This window comes from Haliotis rubra, unplaced genomic scaffold, assembly GCF_003918875.1.
Source record: "Haliotis rubra isolate DU_JTF1 unplaced genomic scaffold, ASM391887v1 Scf4, whole genome shotgun sequence".
Lineage (NCBI taxonomy): Eukaryota > Metazoa > Mollusca > Gastropoda > Lepetellida > Haliotidae > Haliotis > Haliotis rubra.
The window spans coordinates 2,412,458-2,438,986 of record NW_025767079.1 but is presented as its reverse complement, the minus strand read 5'-3'; the positions used below and the strand labels follow the sequence as shown (position 1 = coordinate 2,438,986).

The 26,529-nt window shown below is 37.9% G+C and overlaps 2 protein-coding genes across 3 annotated transcripts; one reads left to right on the top strand and one right to left on the bottom strand.

Moving 5' to 3' along the window:
• Positions 1 to 3,981: 3,981 nt before the first annotated feature.
• On the bottom strand, positions 3,982 to 13,176 carry LOC124287052 (45 kDa calcium-binding protein-like). The gene is made up of 6 exons (XM_046723522.1): positions 12,640 to 13,176; positions 10,312 to 10,448; positions 8,007 to 8,120; positions 6,681 to 6,839; positions 5,493 to 5,668; positions 3,982 to 5,247 (listed from the first exon to the last, which is right to left on the bottom strand). The coding sequence occupies exons 1-6, from the start codon at positions 13,008 to 13,010 to the stop codon at positions 5,071 to 5,073; spliced, it is 1,134 nt and encodes a 377-aa protein (XP_046579478.1). The 5' UTR covers positions 13,011 to 13,176; the 3' UTR covers positions 3,982 to 5,070.
• Positions 13,177 to 13,554: 378 nt separating this feature from the next.
• Positions 13,555 to 25,046, top strand: LOC124287049 (cyclin-L1-like). Of its 2 annotated transcripts, XM_046723518.1 has the most exons (11): positions 13,555 to 13,783; positions 13,900 to 13,974; positions 14,229 to 14,338; positions 19,120 to 19,240; positions 19,600 to 19,664; positions 20,916 to 21,015; positions 21,306 to 21,410; positions 22,810 to 22,930; positions 23,084 to 23,171; positions 23,681 to 23,773; positions 23,898 to 25,046. In XM_046723518.1, the coding sequence occupies exons 1-11, from the start codon at positions 13,580 to 13,582 to the stop codon at positions 24,223 to 24,225; spliced, it is 1,410 nt and encodes a 469-aa protein (XP_046579474.1). In that variant the 5' UTR covers positions 13,555 to 13,579; the 3' UTR covers positions 24,226 to 25,046. The 2 variants fall into 2 exon arrangements, with proteins under 2 accessions (XP_046579474.1, XP_046579475.1); XM_046723519.1 differs by lacking the exon at positions 23,681 to 23,773.
• The last annotated feature ends 1,483 nt before the right edge of the window (positions 25,047 to 26,529 follow it).

Sequence of the window (26,529 nt, the reverse complement as noted above, 5' to 3'; positions counted from 1 at the left end):
ATTTTTTTGCATGTGATTATGTATTTTTATTACCAATGAGGGCGATGCCCTAGGGCAAAATATCACTTTGTCATGGTGACGTAGACAGCCTATGTTTGAAAGTAGTTTTGGGTTATTTTCCTCAATTTGACGACTTCGGTAATAAACAGAATATTTTATTCGTGCCCATATCATACTATATTTACGACACTCGTGCCTAAATATCAGTATATCCCTCGCTCTCGCTCGGGAAATACCAACATTTAGGCACTCGTGTCGGAAACATAGTATCACATGGGCACTCATGTAATATTCTGTTTAACACTGCACTCAGCAATATTCCAGCTATATGACAGCGGTCTGTAAATAATCAAATCTGGACCAAACAATCCAATGATCAACATCATGAGCATCAACCTTCGCAATAGGGATACAAGCCTTGACCACCTGACTGACCATATTGTCGCCTCTTATGACAAGCATGGGGTGCTGAAAACCAATCCTATACCAGATATTCATCTTCCTCCAGATAACATGATGCCAATATGCATGTCACTGAATAATTTTCAGTTCAGAATAAGTACAAGTTCATCACAAATGTTTTGTTATAATATTTTTTTAATTTGCTTGTTTCAATGCATGACTTTGTTCCAGGAGTATATTTCATATTTCTGTGAAAACAACTAAAGACTTGTCATGATTCCGTGCTGAATTGTGGATTTCACATCTCGGCTGCATCTCCAATGTATTTATCCAATTATCATTAACCAATCTTTTTGACACATAAATTTGGGAGAACGTAAAGTGAATTCAGCATAGCTTAATTCAAATTGCACAGCTGAGAAAATATCAAGACTTTCCTGAGAATGAGATATGCATGACTTCAGCTTTCTCCAATAACTTGATCCTGTTCCTCAACTGATTATGCTTCAAAATGGACAGGACATTTTTAAGCTTAACAAGCCAAGCAAAGAAACATTAACAAAATTAATAAAGATTTGAATTTGTGCTTTTCTTTTTGAGCTTGATCCAGCATATAAACCTTATCCACATGAAATAACGAATTTATGACTTAGTTAAGTAAATACTGAATTTGATTTTTAAAACTGTAAAATACTGAATTTGATTTTAAAAACTGTAAAATTTGTGTTGGATATTGGGCTGCATTCTGAGAATTTGGAGAACAGACTTCTGAATGCATGCAAAATCTGAGATGGAATGTAGACAACAAAATATTTCAAACTAATAGTAACAAACATGGGTGCTAATAGTTTAAATATCACTGTCAATACTTAAAAAGCCTTTGGGGATGCTAAAAAATTATCCCCAAAACATTTCCCATTAAAACAAATTTCCCAACAAATATTTTGTTTTTCCCTCCTTTGATTATGTACAAATATCCCCTGTCATTAATGTGTGACCATATCCACCTCCCATCAATTGTATTTGGTGGATCCTAGCCCCTTTCTTTAAAACACAATATATTCCAATAAATAGTTGAAAAATGAAACAAAACAATCTCTCATCCATGATATTCACACCTCAGAACAAACTCACATTGGGACTGGCAAATATTATTTGTTGTAACAATAAAAGTATGTATTACCACCAACCTGGACATAAAACACCAATTACAAAAATGGACTTCTTTGTAACATTCACAAAAGTTCAACACATCGCTGGCTCAAACCCGTGAAGGTCCGGGTTAGAATATTGATCTTCAGTAAACCTAAACTCACTCACTGGCTCAGTGTTCATATCCATTCTGCCACAAGCAAAGAGGATGCTGGTTTGGATAAAGGTCCCCTGAAACCTATGCTGCATGTTTGTTGCTTAACGCCGCTCTCAGCAATATTCCAGCTATACACTGTAAATAATCGAGTCTGGACCAGACAATCCAGTGATCAACACAATGAGGTGAGGTGAAATTGGGTTTAACGTTGTGCTTAAGAATATTTCGCTCATATGACGACGTGCATGTATGTGTATATTGGGCTGCTTGTACAAGCCCAGACTGAAGCTGGTTTTATAGTGCTAGCCCACTGAGATACCATGCCGCAGTGAAGCATGAATACCCCACTCAGACACATTATACTGACTCCGAGCCGACCAGTCCTTGTTGTACCAATTAATGCCGAGCGCCAGGCAGGGACCAACAAGTACCATATTTTAACGTCTTTTGGTATGAGTGGTCGGGGATCGAACCCGCGACCTTCCGCTCTCCGGGCGGACGCTCTAACCACTACACCACGGAGGCAGTCATCAACACCATGAGCTTCAATAGACGCAATTGAGATATGACAAGTCAGTAATTCTGACCACTAGATCCTGTTCATCGCTTCTTACAACAAGCATGGGTTTCTGCTTATCACATAAATGTAGCGTCCTTAAAATATTTTAACTGTTATACCCTGTTATGTAGCATGTTACACTGCATTTTGTACAACTATACCACTGGCAATACATCTACATGTAGTGGCCATAAAATTTCCGAGTCCCTTGCTGGGATTCAAACCATGGACCTTCTGATCCGAAGTCAGATGCCTTATCCACATGACCAACAAGCTGATATGGTAAGGATGTCTCTCTACCAATGGGATTCCAAGCCCTGTTACAAAAATACTCCTTATTACTGCCTCTTCTAAAACACACACAGAGACAGAACAGTTTAAGAGGTGACAAAATGGATGGAAGACAGCAGGTCCTTGTTTCCAAAAGTAAAAGATCTGATTTTTATGAGACTAGAGATAATACAAGTGGTTTGGTGTCAAGGATGTGAAGAATGAGATCTCTTGGCAACACTTTAAATGCTGTTACAGCACACTGTCAAACACAGAGGAGTGTTCAAAACCAACAGAGCTAGAAACTAGAGATATTACAGCGTTTAAAATTCCCACCTGCCCGACCGTCCGGAACAGTCTACAGTGAAGCCCCGTTAGTCCGGACTCCGATAATCCGGATGTCTCGCCTCCCGGGCGATTTCAGCTTGTTACCAATCTATGCCTATATAATTTGCCTCGATAATCCGGAAATTCGGTTTCCGGAACCGGACGGTAAGTAGCTGTCACCAATCAGTAAAATAAACAGTAAATTGCTTCACAGTCCGGATGCTGTAAGTCATGTTCACGAACCGTAACAACACCTCCCGGCGATGTTTACTTAATTAACTGGCCAACTGGGTTGTTGTTTTAATAAGACATTAAAAGCTCCCGACTGAAGATACTGTACATTTACACTTTGATTGACACCACAATACAAAGGCGTGGATGACAAGTGAACTGTTTTGTGATTGGTTAATGTACTTTGACAGACAGATGCGGTCACGTGGACTTTGCTTTACGACAATGTTGCAAGTCACAAGTGTGCTTCGCTAACTTTGCGAAATGTGACCAAATACCACGTCTCATATTCAACCGATGGATGCAGGAATAATTAGGACATTCAAGGCATACTACAATAGATCGCTTGTTAGACATTACCTCACCTGTGCTGAGTCAGGACGTGATCAGACATGTCGGATCAACATGCGGATGTCACTCGGTAAAATTATTGATGTGATGAATTAAGCTTTACACTAAATGCTTATTTGTTTTATCCAGATTCGTATCGTTTTTGTAATAGTTAGGGAAGCAACTTGGGTCTTGATTCAGTAGTCCGGACTATTCGCAATCCGGACGAATTTACTGAGAAACGCAACCGTCCGGATTAACGAGGCTTCACTGTATTTTCATCTCGGACAGTCAAATTTCAAAAGTAGCCTGTCCGGTGGTCTGGTAGATATTTTTTTTACCCCCAACAGTAAATATTTCATTATATCAGAAAGGTTCTCTTGTCGCCAATTTGAGGTGTTTACAGTATTATGATGATTATGTTAACCTACTTACGATTGACAGTTCATGTTTCGATAACCAACCACAACACGTGTACATTCAGTTTACCTAAACTCGGTGCATTGTGATACCTACAAACAGTAACCTGACTAACCTGGTTTCGTTTGTTTTTATTGTTGAAAACCGGACGAGCAAGTTTGTATCCGGACTGGTAATTATTATTGTTACCAGTCCAGCTGTCTAGCTTGGAATTTCGGGAGTTTTAAACACTGGATATAACTATTTCAACATAGAGGCTTATAAAGCTCAAATTAGCAGCTGAAACCCAGGAACCCACAAGACCAACTCATTGACCCACTCTGCAACAATTGACAGCAAGAATTTGAATTAAAATAAATTAAAATTCCTCATCACACCGATCAAAATTAAATCCCACACACTCAAACCATGGCAGGACAAGAACATTAGTAATGTAAACATTTTCCTCTGATCATTTTTTAGAAGCTCAAGATGGATTCAAAGATTATGAATTTGAACATACTTCTCCTGAGGAGGTATTATATGAAATGACACAAAGAGAGATCACATCTGGCTAAAACAAACATAAATTAAATTTATACTTAAAAATCAGTAATTTCTCTCTTTTAAAAAAAAAAATATCTTGATTTGGGTCATATGTTGATTGCATAAAGCTACTACCACTGTCCATCAAACAAAACAATATGATGTACAGGACAATTTGATTTACCAAATACATTGTGACATTGACAACCATCATAATCTTCATAAGTCTGTCTCTACAAACAATACTATTAAATCTTCAACAAATGTCAAATCATAAATGTTTGCCAACTGCAGCAAACCCCTCTCACATACTCAACTAAATATATATGAGCCACTCTCACAAGTCAAAATATACATATATATTGTGTGTGTGTGTGTGTGCATGTGTATGTGTGTCTGTGTTTATAACACTGACTCATTCTCACACGTCCACGAATTTGGAACATAATTAACAATGATAAAAATTCTTGGAAGAATACCTCTAACACCTGACGGCCTTTTCTTGAAACATGTTCTGAATCCACAAGTTTAGCTCGAAGAAAATTTCTTAAGTCAAAGGTTATATGTTGCCTTTCTTCCTAGTTATATTCCCGCTAAACCTATGGATTGAGAAACAAGTAAGGCAATCAAATTTTAGAGGGACATATTCATAAGAATTTCATATATGTACAAAAATACCATTTGTAGCTCAATGTTTTCAGAATTCGTCATGTACGTTGGCTGCAAAGTCGACGATCTTGCTGGAGATGAAGATGTCCTTGTGTTTCAGCATTTCATCCTTGGATACCATCTTGTCTTTGTCCTCGTCCATAAGGGAGATCAGATTCCTTGACTCCATGAGTGCTTGAATTGGGTTTCGTGGGTCCAGATATGCCTGAAAGTGCAAATTGTATCAGTAAACAGTAATTGAGTAGGATTATTGTTTGTTTATTTGGTGTTTAACGTCACACCCAGCAATATTCCAGCTATATGATGGTGGTCTGCAAATAATCGACTCTGGACCAAACAATCCAGTCATCAACAGCATCAGCATCAATCCACACAATTGGGATACAATGATTATATTGCTAAAATTGGCGTAAAACCATACTCACTCATTGAGGACAATAAGACACTTACTTTGAGTTCCTTTGAAGTGACCTTTCCATCCTTGTCCTGGTCAATGGCATCCTTAAATTCAGCTTTGCGCTCCTCCTGCCAGTGGACATCCATCTCACGGAAGTCATCTCCTTCCACGTCACCAGGGGGCAATGCTATGAATTCCGACAGTGACAACGTGCCATCTTCGTTTGAGTCTAAAACACACCACCAGCCTTCATTACTGCCTTATTCTAAACCCGAATCCATGACTCATGAACCATAATCAAGGTAAATCTAGGTTTCGATTCAAAGATCAGCAAATTCTGGCACAACTAAGGGATGCAACTCTGCAAAGCAAATTGTAGGACCATGAAAACTAAACCCCTCATGCACTTTCCACTCAGATGTTAACTAAAACACAAGAGACAGCTTCCTTTGTCTAATATTCCAGATTCCAGCTATACGGCTGTATGCTTGTCATAAGGGACCGTTCATAATTTATGGCGATGGTGGTGGTGTGATGATGATTTTTATGAAAAAGCATGTACCAATGTGAAAGACCCCCACCCCAAAAAAAAATAAAAAAATAATAATAATAATGTATGTACAAAAGTAAACACACCCCCACCCCCACCCCCTACATCGTCATGCACAAATTCAATGACCCACCTCTCCTCCTTACCTTAATTGTTAGCATAATTTTTAATAATGAAATGAACAAAATTGCTGACACCCCCCACACACACACACACAAAAAAGAAAAAGGAAAGAAAAAGAAGTACATTAAAGAATGACTAGTATGTTAGGAACATAAATTTCCTGGAGTCTTCAAGATTAATTCAATCATGACTTGGAATGAACTTGTAGTGCTAATGAAATGTAACTGAAAAAACAAACCTTGTGAAAAATATTGTTATTGCAACTAAGTGTTCCAAAATTGTTTGTGTTCGATCATGAGAAAACATGATCGATTGCCTGGTGGTTTGGTCATTGTGACCAATCTTCGGTTGTTTCAATTAATCGGACCACCACTACTTGCATGTGCTTGATTCAACTTACCCGGAGCAGTGTTTAAGGTGTTTGCTCGCCACGTCAAAGACCTGGGTTCGATTCCCCACATGGGCACAGTGTGTGAACCCCATTTCTGGTGTCCCCTGCCGTGAAATTGCTGGAATATTGCTAAAAACGGCGTAAAACCATACTCACTCACTCACTCACTCAACTTACCCATGCTGTTCATGATGCTGTACACCATAGTGCTGATTGTCTTGTCACTCTGTTCAGGGTGTCGGAACCCAAGGAACTCAGTCTTGTTCAACTGGTTGTCTGCTGGGTCAATGTCGGCATCTGTCCAGCGGAACTTGTAGCGGACGAGTTCCTCCTTGGCTGAAACGTTATCACATTAAATCTCAACTGCACTAAATAACGTACCAATCGGCCAGATGAGTATCAATATCTTATCAATAAAGGCATCCTATTTTTCAAACAATATGAAGGCACAATGGCCAGATGAGTATCAATATTGTAACGGTCGACGGGGTGACTGGAGAGGTATGTACTACGACATTGTGGGTATGTGGATCTCTCTTCCAGCCACAGCAACACAACAGTTTTAACTAGTAAATAATTTCACAAGTTATAAAAGTTACCAACGATAAAATTTATTATATACAATAGCCAACTTCTACCAGTAAAGACAATATGCAATCACGCCGCCCAAAGTGTTACTCTACAAGTAATGAAGTAACAGTACAATTATATATAGTTACAACAGTGGAAAGATTTTACATGCGCTTCATTGAGTAGAGTGCCTCCAGCAAGCCGGGTGTAAACTTACAGGTTATTCATTGTTTTCTTCCAAGCAACAGAGATGCCACCATCCAACTCTCAATGATTCGTCTGTCTCCTTCAACCGTTAATTGAAGAATCTCCTGATCTCCGTTATTTCTATTGTGACGTAAATCCTAGATACGAAACCCTCTAAACACCTCGTTGTGATGTCACAACATGGCGGCACCCATGTCGCGACGTAGCTTACCTGAGGCAGCACAAATCAACACCAAAGTCGCTAAATAAATTACGCCACATCAGGTAGGCCGATGGAACGAGGTGAAGAGAAGGCTTGGATCTGTTTTACATACTAATTCCAACGGTATGAGCTCTCGTAATCCTAAGATCACGGTAAACTATATGTTGCAGTGCACTGGCACGGAACATTCACTATATTGACAGTATAACTGATACCGCGGGAATTAGTATACCCAAAATACGTCGTAAATAGTAAACATATTTATATAGGGTAATTATTATTGATTACCCTGTACATTACAAATATCTTATCAATAAAGGCATCCTATGAAGGGCACATTGGTCAGATGAACATCAAAAGAGAACTGGTCCCCTTCTGCCCACTATCCAATAGGGACAGTTACTACCTCTGCATGTAACTGCAATTTATAAGCAGATGCAGATGACCTTTCCTAAAGAAGTCACATTCTCTTTGACAGAACAGGTCACATGATATCACGTGCTCAGATCAAGTGTCAGTATTACCATCTGAATCCAGTTCGATCTCATCATAGTCCTGGACATGTCTCTTGGCCCGCGTCTCCTCATAGCCTTTGGCCAGCAGGAAATGTGTGTAGTATTCCTTCCAGTGCACCACACCTGTACAACAAGAGTCGTGGTGATAATTATTATAATGATAATGGTGGTGGTGGTGGTAATTAAAGTAATGGTAATGGTTGGTGGTGGTAATTATAATGATAGTGGTGGGGGTAATTATCAATGATAATACAGGTGGTGGTAATTATTGTAATGATAATATGGGTGACGGTAATTAATATAATGATAACAGTGGTGATAATGGTTGGGTGGTAATTATTACAATGATAATAATGGTGGTGGTAATTATTACAATGATAATGGTGGTTGTAATTTTTATAACAATATTGGTGGTGGTAATTATTACAAAGATAATATGTGTGATGGTAATTATTACAATGATAATAGGGGTGGTGGTGCTAATTATTACAATGATAATAGTGGTGGTGGTAATTATTACAATGATAATATTGGTGGTGGTGGTAATTATTACAATGATAATATTGGTGGTGGTGGTAAGTTTTATAACAATAATACTGGTGGTGGTAATTATTACAAAGATAATATGTGATGGTAATTATTACAATGATAATAGGGTGATGGTAATTATTACAATGATAATAGTGGTGGTGGTAATTATTACAATGATAATATTGGTGGTGGTGGTAATTATTACAATGACAATATTGGTGGTGGTGGTAAGTTTTATAACAATAATACTGGTGGTGGTAATTATTACAAAGATAATATGTGATGGTAATTATTACAATGATAATAGGGTGATGGTAATCATTACAATGATAATAGTGGTGGAGGTAATTATTATAATAGGGTTGGTAGTAATTGTAATAATGATAATAGTGGTGGTTGCAATTATCATAATGATGATACTGGTGGTGATGATGCTGACAACAGCAACAATAATAAGCCATATATATTCTGTGCTGCATTATAACACCACACAGATGCAGGCTGAAAGTTCTCCACTATTATTAGCCAGGCCAGTGCATCAGTGTTGATTTCATTATCAGCTACTTTGCAACATTACGCCATTATTTCACAAACTCACATTTATTGATCTGCAACATCTGTCAGTTATTGCCAATATATATCACATTATGACAAAACATAACGTGACCACACATGAATGACTCACAATCACTTGACTGCCACATAACTCTGATTCGTTTTAATATTCTAAAATGTGGATTTACTTAAGTGATGTAATATGAGTTGTGCCACTCATGAGTGAGTGAGTAGCAATACCCCTACAATATCATGGAGGGGGACATCAGAAATGGCCTTCACACACAGTACCCATGTGGGGAATCGAACACCGGTCTTCGGCATCATGAGCTAATACTTTAGCCACTAGGCTACCCCACACCCCACCGACCACTGTGCCCATTACGAAGGACTGTATAGTACAGATTATATTTTAATAACATTTCCAAATTAGGGACCGTTCATAATTTATGGATTAGGGGGTGGGGGTAATGATGATGATTTTTGGGGGTGGGGTGTGTCACCCATTTTGTTCTGAGGAGGTACAGGGGGTCATCAATTGTGTACAAATGTACTAGGGGGTAAGTAATTTTGTACAAATTTTTTTTTTAAATTATGCTTAAAAAATATGGGAAGGGGAAGGGGGGTCTTTGATTTTGTACATAAATTTTAGGGGTGTGTGTGTGTGTGTGTTAACTCACATTGTACATGCTTCTCCATAAAAATCATCATCACGCTCCCCCAGCCATACATTATGAACTGTCCCTTATTTCAAATGTTGATTTGTGGAAGGAACGTAGTGTACAGATTTTCCGGATCAAATACATCCTAGGCTCCTGTAATAATAATAATAATAGTCCATTTATCATGCGTATTGCTCCATGCACAATGCATGCTCGGAGCGCCTAAACAATCTGATTATTATTATCCCAGATAACCCAAGCTGCCTGTTGGCTCTAGAGGGTTACAGTCACATGATTTTATCCCACCGGGTGCTCATTTTCTGCTGGGTGAACAGAGGCAAGTTTTAACAAACTCACTTGCCTAAGGTCACATGTGCTTCTTTGTGGGGCAGGACTGAAGTCCTAGAAACTCTCAGGAGTCAAGCTGCCACACAGTCACCCATCCAAGGACTCTCTGCACCCAACTTTGCTTAACTTCACCTGATTTGTGACCTCAGCTCTATGCACATTACCATACGCCACCATGTGTAACCATGGTAACTGATCTCCTTCTTCCTCTCACTTACCATTCTCATCTGGGTCCAGATGCTTGAAAACCTCATCATTTTCCTGCAGAGCTTCATCAAAATGTTCTTGCATCTTCTGCATAATCCATGCCTCCATCTCAGCCTCACTCAAGTGCTCATCTTTGTCAGAATCCACTCTGGAAACAACACAAAACAATTTGCATGACAGTTACCACACAAGAGAGAACTGAAAACCTGTAAAATGGCTATGTTGACAAACACATGAAAAAGAAACTGTCTGAATTTCAAGAGACAAACTGCTATTTGGGGCCTTTTAGGACCTGGCATATGTCTTACCTACATGGAAGAAATGTATAAGGAATGTGTGGAAGGAATAAGGCCAAGTAAAAAAAAATATTTTTAAATATTTTTATTAGACTGACTGACTGACTGAGTATGGTTTTACGCCGCTTTTAGCTAGAATATTTCTGAGTGCAGCGTTAAACAAACCAACCAACCAAAATTGAAGTTGCCAGGACTGCCTATCTGCCAGATTCGTGACACGATTTTAAGGTGTTGACACATCTTGGAATCCAAACCATGTTCCTCTGCATACAAATTTTGATAAATTGTTATTTTGTTCAGCTATGGGCATGTCAGGATTAAGCTCATACTTTCTTCGATTCAGAAGTACTTTAACATGTGAGGAGTCTTTGACATGCAATTTCAAGCTAAAATTTGAACACTGATTGTTTACATAAATATGGATGATATTAGAAGCACTAAGATAGAACCATGCTTCATAATTAAGATTAGTACTCGGAAAAGCAACATGGCAATAAGAGATTAGATTTGGTCCGCAGGAATATATGCTGGTTGTAAAAGATGAATAATTGCATAAGGTACACAGACTATGTCATTGCTCATAATATCAATCATTGAATTATCAGGTTCAGTCTTGAAATTTACAGACCACCATCGTTCTGCTGGAATTGGGAAGTATCATTCAACTGAATATGACATGGTCAGTGCAAATTGATGGAAACTAGGCATTACACATACAGATGTGTACCCCAGATATGTTTCCGTATATAGAAACCTACCCTAGCCAAATACAGAAACGTACCCCAGGAAGATTCCATTCTACATTGTGTTGTTTTCTTGCTCATAAATATCATACTGTTGCGTTAGATGCATTTGATTGCATTATATAAGAAACGAGCACACACAACAACAAATATTTCGTAATGCACTATACCACTCGCAATCAGTTGAACGGGGATAACTACGTAGGTTGCGGTTTTGTGAACCTTGCGGAATATGGACTTGTCCGTCATTTAGGGTACCAAGTACGTCTCTGTAGTTTGACTTTGCTCTGGGTACATATCGTTGCACCCGTGCCGACAACGACCCCAGTGTTATTTATCTTTATTACTCAAATGACAAACAAGTTGACATATGAAGACCCTGTAAGGCTTGTTAGGGACCGTTCATAATTTATGGCTAGGGGGGGTGATGATGATTTTTATGGAGAAGTATGTACAATGTGAATGATCCCCCCTAGAATTTATGTACAAAATAAGTGCCCCCCTGCATGTCATGTACAAAATCAATGACACCCCCCCTTCCCATAATTTCTAAGCGTAATTTTAAACATATTTTTACGTACAAAATTAATGATCCCCCCCCATTCCCCCTCCCTTAGATCCCCAGAACAAAATGGGTGACCCGCCCTTAAAATCATCATCACTCCCCTAGCCATAAATTATGAACGGTCCCTTACCTCCCAATCTCTCAAGATGAAATGCAAGAAAGCAATTACATTTGTACTTTCAAATCTTTTGAATATGGTCATGCAACATGTGAGGTTTGTAGTGACATGCTGAGGATTGTGTTACTCTATCGACCCCCACCTTCACAGAAGAATAAGCACACATAGAGCGACTTTTTCCGGGACTTCTCAGACCTTTTGGAATCCACTTCTCTGGAACCAGGAATTCTTCTAATCATGGGCGATTTCAACATCCATGTGGACAATCATGCTGATCACATGACTAAGATGTTTAATGAACTGTTGAGCACATTTAATCTCAAGCAACATGTGACAGAGCCCACTAACACATCAGGCCATATACACTCGACCTCGTCATTACTAAGGAGATGTCAATTGTTCTCAGCATCAAAGAAGTTATCGACGAACAAATGTCAGATCACTTTGCTGTTCATTGCACAGTCGATGTCGACAGACCAAAACCAGAGCGGAAGAAGCTGTCATACAGAAAAACTAGGAACATTAACATTTCAAATTTCACATTTGATGTCGATGCTGCTCACTTGGTCCCTGCCCTGTCCAAAATCAGTAATATTGATTATTATTATTATTATTACCTCGTGAAGATATCCAACAGTTTTGCCGTAGAGTCTTCTCCTTCCTTTTCAAACTCCTCGTGATTGCCTAAAAATAGTTCTTTATGATACTCTTTGTTGATATGTCCATCTTGTTCCATCTTAACCGCATCGATGTGGTCGACTGGTTTCAGTTTATCCAAAGGAAGATTCTCGTCTTTACGTATGTAGAGAAGGTTATTTTTATTCTGATCGTTTTCAAGCGGTCTCAAATTGTCTGAATCAATTGCATTGTCTGCCTTTGCATCGTCTGCCGGATTCCGAACTTTTAATGGGTTTACTGGAATTCCATTTCCAAAACTTACACACCATAAACATAAACAAATACAACACATCCATGCATAGGGATCCATTTTTGCTGGAGAAAGCCCAAACAAGTGTATATGTCTCTTAACAGCAATGTCTTTAGCTAATCTGGGCAATTAGCTGAATGATTAACTCATCAAATAAGAGCCTATTTCATGTGTAATCACAATCTACACGTTGACACACTATAAACAGGAAATGAACAGTGTTTGATTGTGAAACTGGAAAATTGGCACCGAAACCAGTTGTGAATAATACATTTCTATCACCCTTTTAATAATAATAGACCATCCCAATGGTCTTTTTCGACTATTCCATTACACCTTTTGGGTGTATTTGCTTATTGCTCGCCCTATTTCTCAAACCGGTATCAGTTTGTCCGGGACTGTTTACCCTCTGAACAAAAATGGTTGTTTCGTTTAAGAATATAGTTCAATTGTTTTTGTGGAATAATTTCAAAATGATAGACAATTTACCACAGTTATTACCACTGTTGATGCAAAATATCTATATGGTTCTATAATGCTCTTGTCCTCCCTGATACGTGAAAATAGCTTAAACGTGTCACAGTGAAAAATCTGCGGAGGTATGTAGTGCGTCAACATCACGAAGAAACATGGCGGACAGCGTGGTGAATCCTTTGACTGTTCGTGACTTCAGTAAAGTTATTTTAACTTTAGACAATGTTCTTGTTCAGAGCGAGAAATTGTCAGAAACACCTTCCATGCAAGATGGCCTTGATTTTGAAACCGAAACAGATCTTCGAATATTGGGCTGTGAGCTGATTCAGACGTCGGGGATCCTACTCAAACTTCCACAGGTTAGTCATGGCGGCCATTTTGTCTTTCAAATAATCTTAACGTCGATGTTGATCGTTGACCATTTCGTGTATAATTTGATGATGCTAGTGGTTGAGACTGTTTGTTTTCATTGTAGGTCGCCATGGCCACTGGTCAAGTTCTGTTCCAGCGATTTTACTATTCGAAATCGTTCGTAAAACACAACATGGAGGTAAGAGACTTCAGTGATTTCAACATTCATTTTCCTAATGATATAGAACATCCTGATAATGTCCCCAATATCGTGAGTGATGATGTCTTTTATGTTATCTTTTCCAACAGCGTTACTTATATTCTACCCCTGTTGTCTGAATGAAGTCATGTAAAGACAGCATTCAACATTACAAGTGCAAGGAATCCATCAGATGGAGGTTGTTTTTGACCATAGCTGTTTGAATGAATACTGATTGTGTTAATTTTCTCCAGGTTGTAGCTATGGCATGTGTCAACCTGGCATCCAAAATTGAAGAGTCCCCACGAAGAATTAGAGATGTGATCAACGTTTTCCATCACATCAAACAAGTTCGAAGTGGCAGGTATGTACCAACATATGATCAAGTCAAGAAATTCAGAGGAAATTTACAATATGTTCACCTCCAACCAGAGTGTCATTGGTATTAAGGCTGCAGTCTTTATTACTGACATCATTAAAAGTGTGTTGTGTTATTTTTACGAAGATAAGCTGCAATTATTTCCTAAAAAAGCAACATTGACATATAATCTGTGAACATATTGTAAAGTTGTTCAAGAAATTCTTAAGTTTGGGTACTAGTTCATTTATTCTTCATGTAACATTTTTGCTGGCTTCAAATAAAGTGGTTACTTTTTGCCACTTATAAAACTGTACTGTGCCTTACACAAACGTCAAATGCATTTTGAAAATGGAAATGCAAATGAGGAACCATTCTGTGATTGATTTGCGTCTTAGTCGTTGAGGTTTATAAGAGACCCCCTTCAATTTATATCTTATGATAAGACCAGCCTCTTACCTATGCTTAGTCAAGTAACACTATTTTGTTGCTGTAGTATACTCACTCAGCTTCCAAATGAATGAGTTGTCACTATTTTTTAACTGGATATGTCAAAATACCTTTTCAGGCTTGTAGAATGTAAGATGTCTTATGTCTCACAGAAAGACATGTCTGCAAATGTTCTTGATGGGATTCCAGGTTCAATATTGTATTCACTGCTGACTCTTTTGTGGATAGTTATTAGTCAGTTCAGATAAATAATTGTAATCGGCCTAGGCAGAAGTAAGTGTGCTCAAAACAACAAGGCTAATGTTATTTTTTTTGACAATTTTGAAATATTTTTTTACAGTCTTTGCACCTTTTATAGAGTTTTCACATCTGTGTCCTGTAACATGGTTTCAGATCACTGTTATTTTAGATTATTTTTAACAACAACTGTTGGTCTTTAAAAATGTCCAGAAGTTATTTTTCCGATAAAGAAGAATGTCCCACAGACTGGTGAAATCATGTACATGACACGACAGTTGAGATTGTTCACTTGCTTGCTTTATGTTCATTATCATATAAGTACGTGAGGACACAATGTTCTTTTGCTAAAATTTGTTTGTTAGCATAAAAATACACTGTAATTAATAATGTTAACCAGCCACCAATTTCTTGTTAATAATATTAGATTATTAGGGATGAAGCATGTTTCGTGAGCTCAAAATGCTTAAGTATAAAATATTTATTGCAAATCTGTGACCATCCATTGTCTGAGCCAGTTTTAATGTTTTCACAACTAATGCAAATGTTGACCTTGTTGTTTATTGTAATTTTATTAACTTGTACTATTTTTTCTTTCACTGCCTGCACAGTTGATGGAAGCCTTCGTGAATGGCATGTGGAACAATCTGGTGATCACACGAGTCTCTCATGTGACTCACCTGACAACCTCCCAGCCACTTATTGTAAACCTGGTTTGTATGGTCATATTGTTACCAGTGGTCTCAGCAAGTTATGATGGGGTGATACTTGTGGCAAATATTTAGAATGTTGTAGAAATAGCCACACAGTTACCAAGAATGTAATCGGAAAATTAAATTGAAGATGGTGAACTTTCACAACTAATGTTTCTTTGTTTCATTCATGTGCTAATAAAATGGCAAATAAGTTCAATAATAAGCCTTGATCATGTTGATATGACATTCCAAAACAAACATGATTGTTACACCAGATTTGTTCATGAATCTTTTCAGAAGTTGTACTCGTGCTTATGAATACAAGTTACTGTATCTTGTCTATTAAGTTCATGATGTTATTCTGTGTAATAGCATTTGCCTATTTTGATGAATGAGAAGAGGATCTAGCGACAGAAAAGAACTTGCTTGAAATGGGGGGCAAAGTCGAAGCATACACAGATATCAAGCTCAACTTGCAAGTCCACAGAAATCTTTCAAGAAGCAGGTCTTTCATCAGCATATGGCTCGCTGTGACTCTGATACAATGACATTATTGTGTCATGAAGTAGAAAGAAGGCCTCAGTCAAAGGGAGACAATTCTTCAAGCACACAATGTCTGGTTCATTTTGACGTGGGCTTTTGCCTATGAAGCACTAGTGAAACATGGATGTATGCAAAAGTGCTTCTGTATTAATGATCACAAAAAAAGCTCAGCTTGTAGTTGGTTCTGAAATAATGCATGAGAAAGACTAGGCATCTGCATCACATGCTGAACTATCTGTTCTGTCAAAAGTCAAAAGCACATTATCTTGTTTTGGGTTCCAGTTTATAATACAGTGTATTTATTTCAAAGGCTTGGGAAAATGGTGCAATTTGTGCCATTATAACTGTCGAGAATTTTGAAAAAAACAGTTATATATATGACATATTGAATTCACAACTTGCATGTTTTTTGGTACACGTTAATGGATAAAAAAATGCCAGTGTATGCTTGTTACTAACTCAGCACCTTTTGGAATAATTTCCATATCTTGCTCACTGTTATCAGAGGCAATGTAATGGATCAGGTGACAGGAATTGGTTGGTTGTCTGCCCCGACTTCTCTTAACCAATCAATATTTTGTCTGGTCTATCATGTCTTGATCACTTACAGGAGCTGGAATATCATGGAGTGCATCATAAAACACTATATCTAGCTCAAAATTTGCCAAAGACAATTCCATGAAATGATTTGTATCAGTTTAAAGACTTGTATAAACACACATTAAACTAGCTATGGTTGCACAGTAGATACATATTTGTTATGGGAGAGTTGAGAAGTTTGGATTATGGCTGAAAATTGAATTTGCCTGTATGGGAATGAGCTCTTCGATTCTTTTGAGGATATATATACTTTAGTGAATAATTCATTATTTGACAAAACAGTTAAATTTACCTCATATCTTTTGATGGGGGGTATTCAGTGTGTATTTACTCTCGACTGCAGTGTCATATATATTTTTGCACCAATTAGAAGACGTATGATGACCTGCAATATGTATGTGACAAACCATCAAGAAAAGCGCAACTTATCATGCTTTGTACACAACAGTTCATGTATCTGAAATGCCAGCATTCAATCAGTAAACATAGATGGATAAAGAAAGATAGGCATGCACATTGAAAAGGATATAGTGGGTAAAAAATTGGTTGTTGGCGATACGTTTGTATATTTCATGCTATTACATTTACATTTCATCCACATTTCATCCAGAGTTCTGATATCAGTTTATTCATTGAATTTATCACACAAGTCCCATTGATACTTACCATGGGTTCTCAGGCCACGTGGTGTGGCATGCTTTACTAAATTTGCACATCAGCAGGTTCGTGCCAGGTGTAGGGTTGAATTTCCATATCTTACCTGATAGCTATGTGGGTCACATAGGACATGAAATTGACATGACATCTATTTAAACAGCAACATTTTTACATCTCTCTCAATTCATTTTAAGTATGCCTGGTTTGTATGTTATGAAACAAATTTCAGATCAGTTACAATAACATACAGTTTTCTCATTTGGTGCACACTAGATCATCACTTCATTTGTCACCTCATGTTCAACTTCTTGGCCTCATCTGATATTCAAGGGAGACAACTCTGGTAAATCTGCTAAACTGTTTATCCCCAGAGGGTCTTTGATGTTGAATGCGGATCACAATTTATCCCTGAAATATTTTGAGGTTGATAGAAATTTGGAGAGAGTTGTGTTTGAAAGATCTGGTTTTATTTCTTTCTTGTTAGTTATGCTCGTAAAAGTTTGTGATTCATGAGTATTTTTAAGAATGAAGTCATTGTTTTTGTCATCCCAGTTTTGCCAGGGGATTCTTCACATAGCCGATTGCATTTCATGTCAAGATGCTGGTTTGAATAATATTGACCCAGATTATTTACAGGCTATTGAAATAGATAATACAGTTCTGAGTATGTATTCAAGAGTATAATTCGTAGGTCCTATCATTTATTTGTAGTGCTTGGATACAAGTTACTTGCCTTAAATCTGTGTCAATCTAATTTTAAGCATGTGGCTGAAAAATCCTCACGTTGAGTAGACAACAAGAAATATCCTGTTTAGTTTGTTTTTTCATATATGCCTCTTGTGTGAGAAAGTTCTACTTACGATCTCTCCATTTGCATTGGGATATCCTCATTGTATTTGCTTTGCTATGGGTTTGATTTGATGAGTGTGACCAGTTGAGAAAACGGAATTGGTACACGTGTTGTGATATGGCTGGAACACTGGTGACAACGGCATTTGACCATGTTCACTCCATACATGTATGAGAAATACATTTTATGATAAAACAGGGCTGGGAAGTAATTTCTTTTTTGCCTAAGTCCACAATCGGCTACAGTTTGCATTTGCAGTTCAGAAGGAAGTCATTACTCCTTTCTGGCTATTATGTGTGAACAAATAAACCTTATCACGTGCTTCATTTGTCTTGCCTTGATGCTTGATCACTCTATACCTTGAGCTTTATTTTGCGGTGTCCACCAGATCAGTTAACATTTGCAGGAAGAGATTGGACTTCTTCAGATACTTTGATATTGATATCTTTTGTAATGGAAATCTATCATGCCTAATTCGAATGCTGGCTGTACTCCTCAAAATATACAGACAAACATATCATAGCTTTCATGTTTAGTCTTGTGATTGATGTTACACTGCGAGTTGAACATGTCTCTATTAAACATCTCAATTAGATGTTTTCATTTATGTGAAAGAACTAGTGTGTAACATGCATGTATTTTGATAGCAATAAGCCTGCTGAGACCACTGGCTATTAGACCCAACTGTGCAGGCAGCGAGTTGTTACTGACCCAATGTTGACTGGTCAGTGTGTGAGATGTACGATTTGTTCCAGGACCATCCAGCCCCTTATCCTCGACCAGAACTATATAAACATAAAGAACCAAGTTATCAAGGCAGAGCGACGTGTCCTCAAGGAGCTTGGTTTCTGTGTGCATGTCAAACATCCTCACAAAGTAAGTTGGAATCTCCATACCTTCATCAAATAGTAGGAATGTTTCTTTTGAAAGTGTATATTAATGTGAATAAGCAGGGAAATCATGTTTGTTGGAATAGAATCTCTGCAATCAGGCTATGTGCTGTCATTATTTTGTGATGGTTTTGAACTTAACTAAGCTATCCACCACTGGATTGTCTGGCGCAGGCTTGATTTGTTTTTAACAGGCTACAATTGTGTAGCTAGATTTATACAATAACTGTGGCATTAAGTATGGAGTAGGGTTTTCCATTGCTGGACTAACATCCCAGTTGAATGAATAAGATTTTGAACATGTTTGCAATGTCATTGTTTGAGTTAAGATTTCTCCATTTCCAGATCATTGTAATGTATCTGCAAGTACTAGATAGTGCTAACAACCGGCGCCTGGTGCAGTGTGCATGGTAAGTATTTTCATACAGAGTAATTCAGTAGTTGCATTGTCTCGTGAATATATGAGGCACTTTCCGTTTGAACAGGACATTATAACAATGCAGTTTTGTTTCGTGAACGATACAAATTCATCCCTGGTAAGTTGTTTCCTTTGTCTTGTATCCCATGCTCTGACTGCTCTAATCACACAAGTGTCTCGAAACAGGCATTAACATATTATTCTTTTCCTTTTGCCTACCCCAGCATAGGTGGGTAGAAGTGTTGAATTGCCTCACCCAGCCAATGGATGAGTGACGTTATTGCACCCAATGCAAGCAACACAACTTTACCCAACCGCCTCCCAAAGTTGCAAGCAACGATGGACCCCCAGCCAAGTTTTCACTCAAGCTTCTGCAAGGACTGTGGTTATGTTAAAACGACAAATGAAGGATCAAGACTCGACAGCATTGTGGTTCTAATTCACACCAGTGTGTGGGGATATGTGTGGATATTAATGTTAAAATAATTGCCATTGCATTTGCAAAGTCTAAAGTAAAGATGGCATGATCATTTAGACAGTAAGCATTAAGTGTCCACTTCAGGCTGTGAGAACTTATTTACAGTGTCTAGTATGTGAGACTCTTTCAGATGTCTTGTCTCGGACCTTGAGGGAAGCGTGGGAGAACTGATGTGTAAGGCTGGCAGCAGCCTGTGTAGCCTCCAGTTGGAAGTCTGGTTTGCTGGGGCATGGCAGCATGCCATAAGAGGTGGTAACGGGACTTGTTGTGGTAATTGTGGCATGCACACATGCTAGGATGTAGCCCATGATCAGCACGGAACATGCACAGTTATTCAGTGACATTGACCAGGATTTTGAGCGAAAGATGGCTTGGGTACATTGTGGAGATGGTGTGTTGTTACAGAGGGTGCAATTTTGTATCATGAATTCATATTCATTTCAACATGTAACTTTGTCAAGTTTCAGAAACTTGAGGTAAGGCTGAATGAATTTGAATTGCAGAAAGAGAAACTGTTTGTGTTGACAGACATCAGGATAGATGAGAGCTGTGATACGTACAACAGAAACACTTCTGATGAATTTGTATGTTCACAAAACTTCACTGTGTATTATCTCAGGATTGAATGTTAATATTTTGTCTAAATGTAATAATATCCATTTTCCTTGTTGCAACAGATCAATCAGAAATTTAAATATGTAAATGAAATGTCATAAATACTTTGTCGGTTAAAAAAGGGATTGCATTGTCAAATTTGTGTTTCAGGAACTACATGAATGACAGTTTCCGTACAAATGTGTTTATGAAGTACCAGCCTGAGACTATCGCTTGTGCTTGCATATACCTAGCAGCCAGACAACTACAGGTGAGAATTATTGTGATGTGAATGGATTTTCCTTGGAACGTGGCAAGATACGTGTTCTAATTGTTCATTTGTTTACCATGGAATGTTTTGTGTTCACTTGACTTGGATTAACCCTAAAAAAAGTCATGTTATCCATAATGATAGTACAAGGCATATAGATGAACAGGGACAGGGTGGTGTTTTTCCAGAAACTGTTACTTGTATCCTTCAAACCCTGAAGAATTTATCGTGTCTTAAAAACTGATCAAGACTTTATATCCATGTTTTCACATATTCTATTTATTTTCAAGGTTCCCTTGCCTGACAGTCCTCCTTGGTATTACCTATTCGAAGTGGAAGAAGATGAGATACGAGATATATGCATATTATTGTTGAATCTGTACAGCAGACCAAAGGTATGTATATGTTCCCTGAAGCTATATGAAATCAGATTGAATCGTATCTCTTTAACTCTTTCAACACCAGTCAACCAGAGGCATTTACTGCCATGACACCTATGTTTATGAAGGAAATTATAAGCTTGTAAAACGTTATTGTTACTACATCTCATACACCATTTAAAAGATCTAATCCCACTGTTGATAAATATGAAGTTTATTTTTATGATATTATTCAAATAATACAACTACAACTTAAATAAATTTATTTTTTAATGAAAATGCAAGCTTACATTAATAATGTCCAGATAAACCACAAAAGAAGCAAACACTATGGCGATTTTTTTTTCCATTTGTGACATTTCAGAACATGCCTGTGCATTTTCTTTTATATTTTCATTTTTACGTAATCAGAAAATTATTATAAAAAGATCTCTTAAATAATATGTATGGTTGCCTATTTCCCGATATCAGTGACTTTCCGCTCGGTAATATCACACAACAATGGAAAATACCTCCGTTTTCGAAGCTTCGTATGAATAATATGCGAGGCGAATGGTTTGATGTATCGTTCGAAACGTCAACAATATCACTGTACCCTTGCCGAGAGTATTTTCACAGTTGTAAGAAGCGATTTTATTGGATAATGACGCTTTTTCACCACAGTCTACTATCAGGGTCGTGATTGGTCAAAATTAGACACGTGACCTAAATCAGCCAATCGTATTACGGCAATGGATACCGTATTGTTAAACGAAAACTTTTAGATTTAGACGAAAGTTTTGGGTAAAATAATGCTATTCTGAACATATTAAGCAAGAAATCGCTACCTATACGTAAATTATGGAACTTATTGGACGTATCGTGCTAGGTTATGACCTGTGACCAAAATGCTTCGTGCATATGTTTTCGCATTAAACATCCTGTCCGCACAAAAAGATGGAAATAGTAATTTTATATGTACGTTTGACAACTTTTATGAATGCTGTTGTTGATTTTATTCAAAAGTTTATTCAATATATTTAATGATTTCCTCGAAACATCGTTACTTTGTTTTTTGACAATGTTATTGTGGACCCGCTGCCGAAGCATGTGTCCGAGAATCGTTGTTTTCAATAACATTGCGAAAAATAGTGTATGATTTTAATTCTGCCGATAATATATGATCAATTGAAATTTAATAAGTGTTTTCAGACATTGTGAAATGTGATAGATTTAATATATGAATCATAAGTCAGGTAGGTTCCTAAAATTATGTCTCATTTTGACATGACTACTGCCTGGACGATTAATCGGCCTCCGGTGTCTAGGGACTCATAACGTTGTGGCCGATTATTCGGCCTGCGGTGTTGAATTGGTTAATGTGAGTCATTAGAGTGTTCTCCATCTTGTTAAGTATCTTGTTTTCTGCTTGTAGCCAAACTGTGATGAACTGGAGAAGATTGTGGAAAAAGCCAAGAAGATTCAGGTAGAAGCAAAACTCAAAGCCAAAGGACTTACATCTGAGTATGGCACTCCCAACTCAACATCCAGACAGAGTAAGGTTTTACAATTTGACTTCCATTATCAAACAACAGACCTAAATATATATATAATCCATGCTCAGCTGACTTTCTTTCAGGCTCTGAGGCTTTCTGAGAAACTGTTGGTTATTTAATTCATTTTGTTATTGTGAACACCTTCTCTTTCAGACTCGCCAAAAAATGTTAGTCCCAATCCGTCCATATTGCCTGGGATGAGAAAGGTCAAGCTTGAAGAAGATCACCATTCTGATGGAAGGTGGGTTGAAGTTATCCATAATGTTGAATCTGTGGCAGACAAATGTCCCCTGTGCCTCGTGCTTGTCCAAAGTTTGAGCTAAAATTGTATGGCACTGTCATTCCTTGTGCTGTCCACTACTCTTGAAACAGTTTTAGAGTTACAATTTGGATCACTGCTTCCTGATCACTGAACTGGTGAAGATTATTTACTGGCTGAGTCAAATAGCTGAAATATTGTTTTGTGTAACCTTCCCAATGATCAGATTAACTGTTAACAGATGCTTACAGGTAGGTGGAATAATGCTGGTTGACTAGCATTGTCAATTGCTACACAGACATGCATTCATCATTTTACAGTTGTCAGCAAAAGCACATATTTTTGGTTGATAGCAGCAATATTTTTGACGATTTCCCTTACTGTTTACCTGAATGAAAGTTACAACTAACTGGTACCACTTTCCCTAAAAAATCTGTTATTGTAATGAAATATGGAAGCCAATTGTTAAATGAAGCCGTTATCTATTTTAGTCATGGGAGCCACAATCACAATTCCAAAAAGCGGGGCCACTCGGGTAGTGATCAAAGCCGCTCAGATAGAAGTCGAAGTCATTCACGCTCAAGGTAATGCAACCAAATTAATCTAATTAACACTTGGCAGTAAGTTAGCAAATTACAAGGAATTTTGCGAAGGTTGTTGACGTCTGACATTTAGGTTGATTTTATTTAATTACAATTGTTTTTCCAGATCCTCAAGAACCTCATCAAGTAGAAGCACAAGCAGGAGTCCAGTCTCGAGGAAGAAAGTGCGAAGCCCATCCAGGAAATACAAGAAAGAAAGAAGGTTATCACCCATCAGGTACACATATAAAGAAAAGCATTCCCACAAGCGAAAGCGAAGATCACGTTCTAGATCTCAGAGTCGGCCCCATGAAGAGCATTACTCCAAATCAAGTCTAAAAAAATACTACAAAGAAAAAGACCGAGGCTACAGCCCAGATAGACATCGTTCTCGGAAACATCGGAATGGTCACCGTGCAAGTTCCAGGGACCGATATGATATATACCGTCGGTGATAATATTGTAGGAGAAACAATGCAGACGGGTGTGCGTTAGAGACATTGGCCAGTGAAACAGTTTGATGACAGCAGGGATATTCTTTGTCCAAGATTAAATTGTGACTTAAAATGTTGATTTAGATATATATTTATGTCTGGCTTTAGTCTTTGGACAGTTTACAGTTTGAAAAGAGTTCATCCCCAGCAACAGTTCAGACAAAACTACTAGGTATGTGTTCTGTTTTTCTTATTTTCCTGCTTCATTGGAAATGAGGAATGCAACATGTCAACAGTATTTTCTATTTTGTCAGTTCGGTGAACTGTCACTGATATTAGTTTGTCAACAGTTTTGGTAATAATCATGTTGGCAGGTTTGTACAAATATTGAAGTTATGGCTGTGATTAATGTATGACAATTATTTTGCTTGGTCAGATGACCCAGTCACCAATACAAGTGCAATTGACTTATGCTGAAAATATGGAACTGAAAAATGGAAAAAAATGTGATGTGTTGAATAACTTTTGGTCAACTATGTTTAGCTGTATGCTTTGGCAGTTAATGCTCTATGAATATTATTGGAAAGATTAACAGGAAGTTCAATTTGCTAGATTTGGCATTAATGATTTGCATTCCAACTTCTGTTTAGTTGTATCATGTTGTATATAACAATCATGTCCATTATAAATTCTGGTCTCTTCAGACCTGTTATGCCTGTACTCAGGGTACAAGACTGTGTGCCTGTCAGATCTGACTGTTTGAATGTTCATATTGAATGAATGGCAATTCTGTTTTGTAAATAATATATATTTTACATGAAGAATAAATTAAGTATGGCAGATTCCTTTTCTTGTTGTTTTAAGCAGATCATAATTATGCTGTTTTCGACTGCTCCAAAAAGTGTGAGCACCACTTCTAGAACATCTGTGAGTGGATAAGTTGATCACCAGATAGTCTGATCCAGACTCAATTATTTACAGACCGCCTACATACAGCTGGAATATTGCTTTTACCTGTAAAACTAAGCTCACTCACTGCAAATGGATAACTCCTTAAGCCTCTTTTACATGCACACATTTACTCCTGTAAGTATATTTACTTTCTGTTCACGTGGATATTTAACCAATAGGAGTATATCCGATTTGCATACCACCCAGACATCTGGTTTTGAAGAAGTTAGGTCATTTAATCTTAAGACACAAAATGAGTAGGCTTTTGACTTTAAAACGCACAGGAGATCTGCTGTATTCGTTAACTACAGGACTTGTCCTAGGTCTAACAAAGGACAAGAATGATTGGAATAAGACCCGTTCAAGAATGTGGTGGACAGACATTGTGCAGGGCACCTTAGATGATGACCAGTAGGTAGAGAATTTTCTACTGAATAAAGAAACGTTTGCTCAACTGGGACCCTCACTAGTAAGGACTTGCAGCAGTGACCTCAATCAGTTCAATATCGAAACGTGTAAACCCCCCTTGTAACGATTTGGAGTAGCTTACGGTGTCGCGAAAATTAGAACAAACCCTATTTGTCACGACTGATCGCATGCTACAAGTTCTTCACTACTGATCGTACCATGTAAAGGCACCTCTATCATTGTATCTTTACAGTGGTACTTGTTATTTTATGGCAGTCATTACCCAAGTAACATCTTCAACAACGTACCTCCGTCCACAATGTCCCAGTCCACTCAGCTGTAAAATGGATACCCATGAGACTCACAATGTGAGCCATTAGTTCTCTAAGCACAGCGAGGCTGTATGGTCCCCAAATAGTTGAAAAAGTATCGGAAGGTACAATGGTGTCCAATGACAGGGATACCTTGTGCATGCATGAGGCACAGATCTGACATAAGCGACTATTACGTACTGATGTGCGATATTTTATGCATGAAACGTGATAGATATGAATGACAACCTCTTACGGCACAGGTCAAATTGTTTTCAAACAAGCAGACTGTACAATCCACAGGGCTGTTACAAACTACATGTAGATGGAATTACTAATCGCTCTATTTACAGGAAAGGAAAAGACAATTTCAACAATTGAGATAAAATATAAAATCTTTAAATGAACTCCTGAAACTGATACTGCTACTGCTGTCAAACTGACTTAATGGCTAGGGTTACACCATGTTCCCGGTGGCCACGGCAGCCCCGTTTCGCCGACAAAACAGGGACAAAACGGGATGGACGTTGGACAACGTAGGGAGACTGACAAGCCGTGGATGCCGTGGCAGATTAATAACCTGTTCAAAAATTTGCAACGGCAGTAACGGTACTAATGAGAAACCTAGTAGGCTGAAGTAAAACGGAGGGTCGCA

Bases quoted from the DNA above. Each gene is read 5' to 3' on its own strand.
- LOC124287052 (XM_046723522.1), bottom strand. From the start codon at position 13,010: ATGGATCCCTATGCATGGATGTGTTGTATTTGTTTATGTTTATGGTGT. The intron at 8,121-10,311 runs GTAAGTGAGAGG...CTTGTTGTACAG, and splicing joins TCTGGACCCAGATGAGAATG to GTGTGGTGCACTGGAAGGAA. The intron at 6,840-8,006 runs GTAATACTGACA...ATAACGTTTCAG, and splicing joins GATCGAACTGGATTCAGATG to CCAAGGAGGAACTCGTCCGC.
- LOC124287049 (XM_046723518.1), top strand. From the start codon at position 13,580: ATGGCGGACAGCGTGGTGAATCCTTTGACTGTTCGTGACTTCAGTAAA. The intron at 14,339-19,119 runs GTATGTACCAAC...GATTTGTTCCAG, and splicing joins AAACAAGTTCGAAGTGGCAG to GACCATCCAGCCCCTTATCC. The intron at 22,931-23,083 runs GTAAGGTTTTAC...CTTCTCTTTCAG, and splicing joins CAACTCAACATCCAGACAGA to ACTCGCCAAAAAATGTTAGT.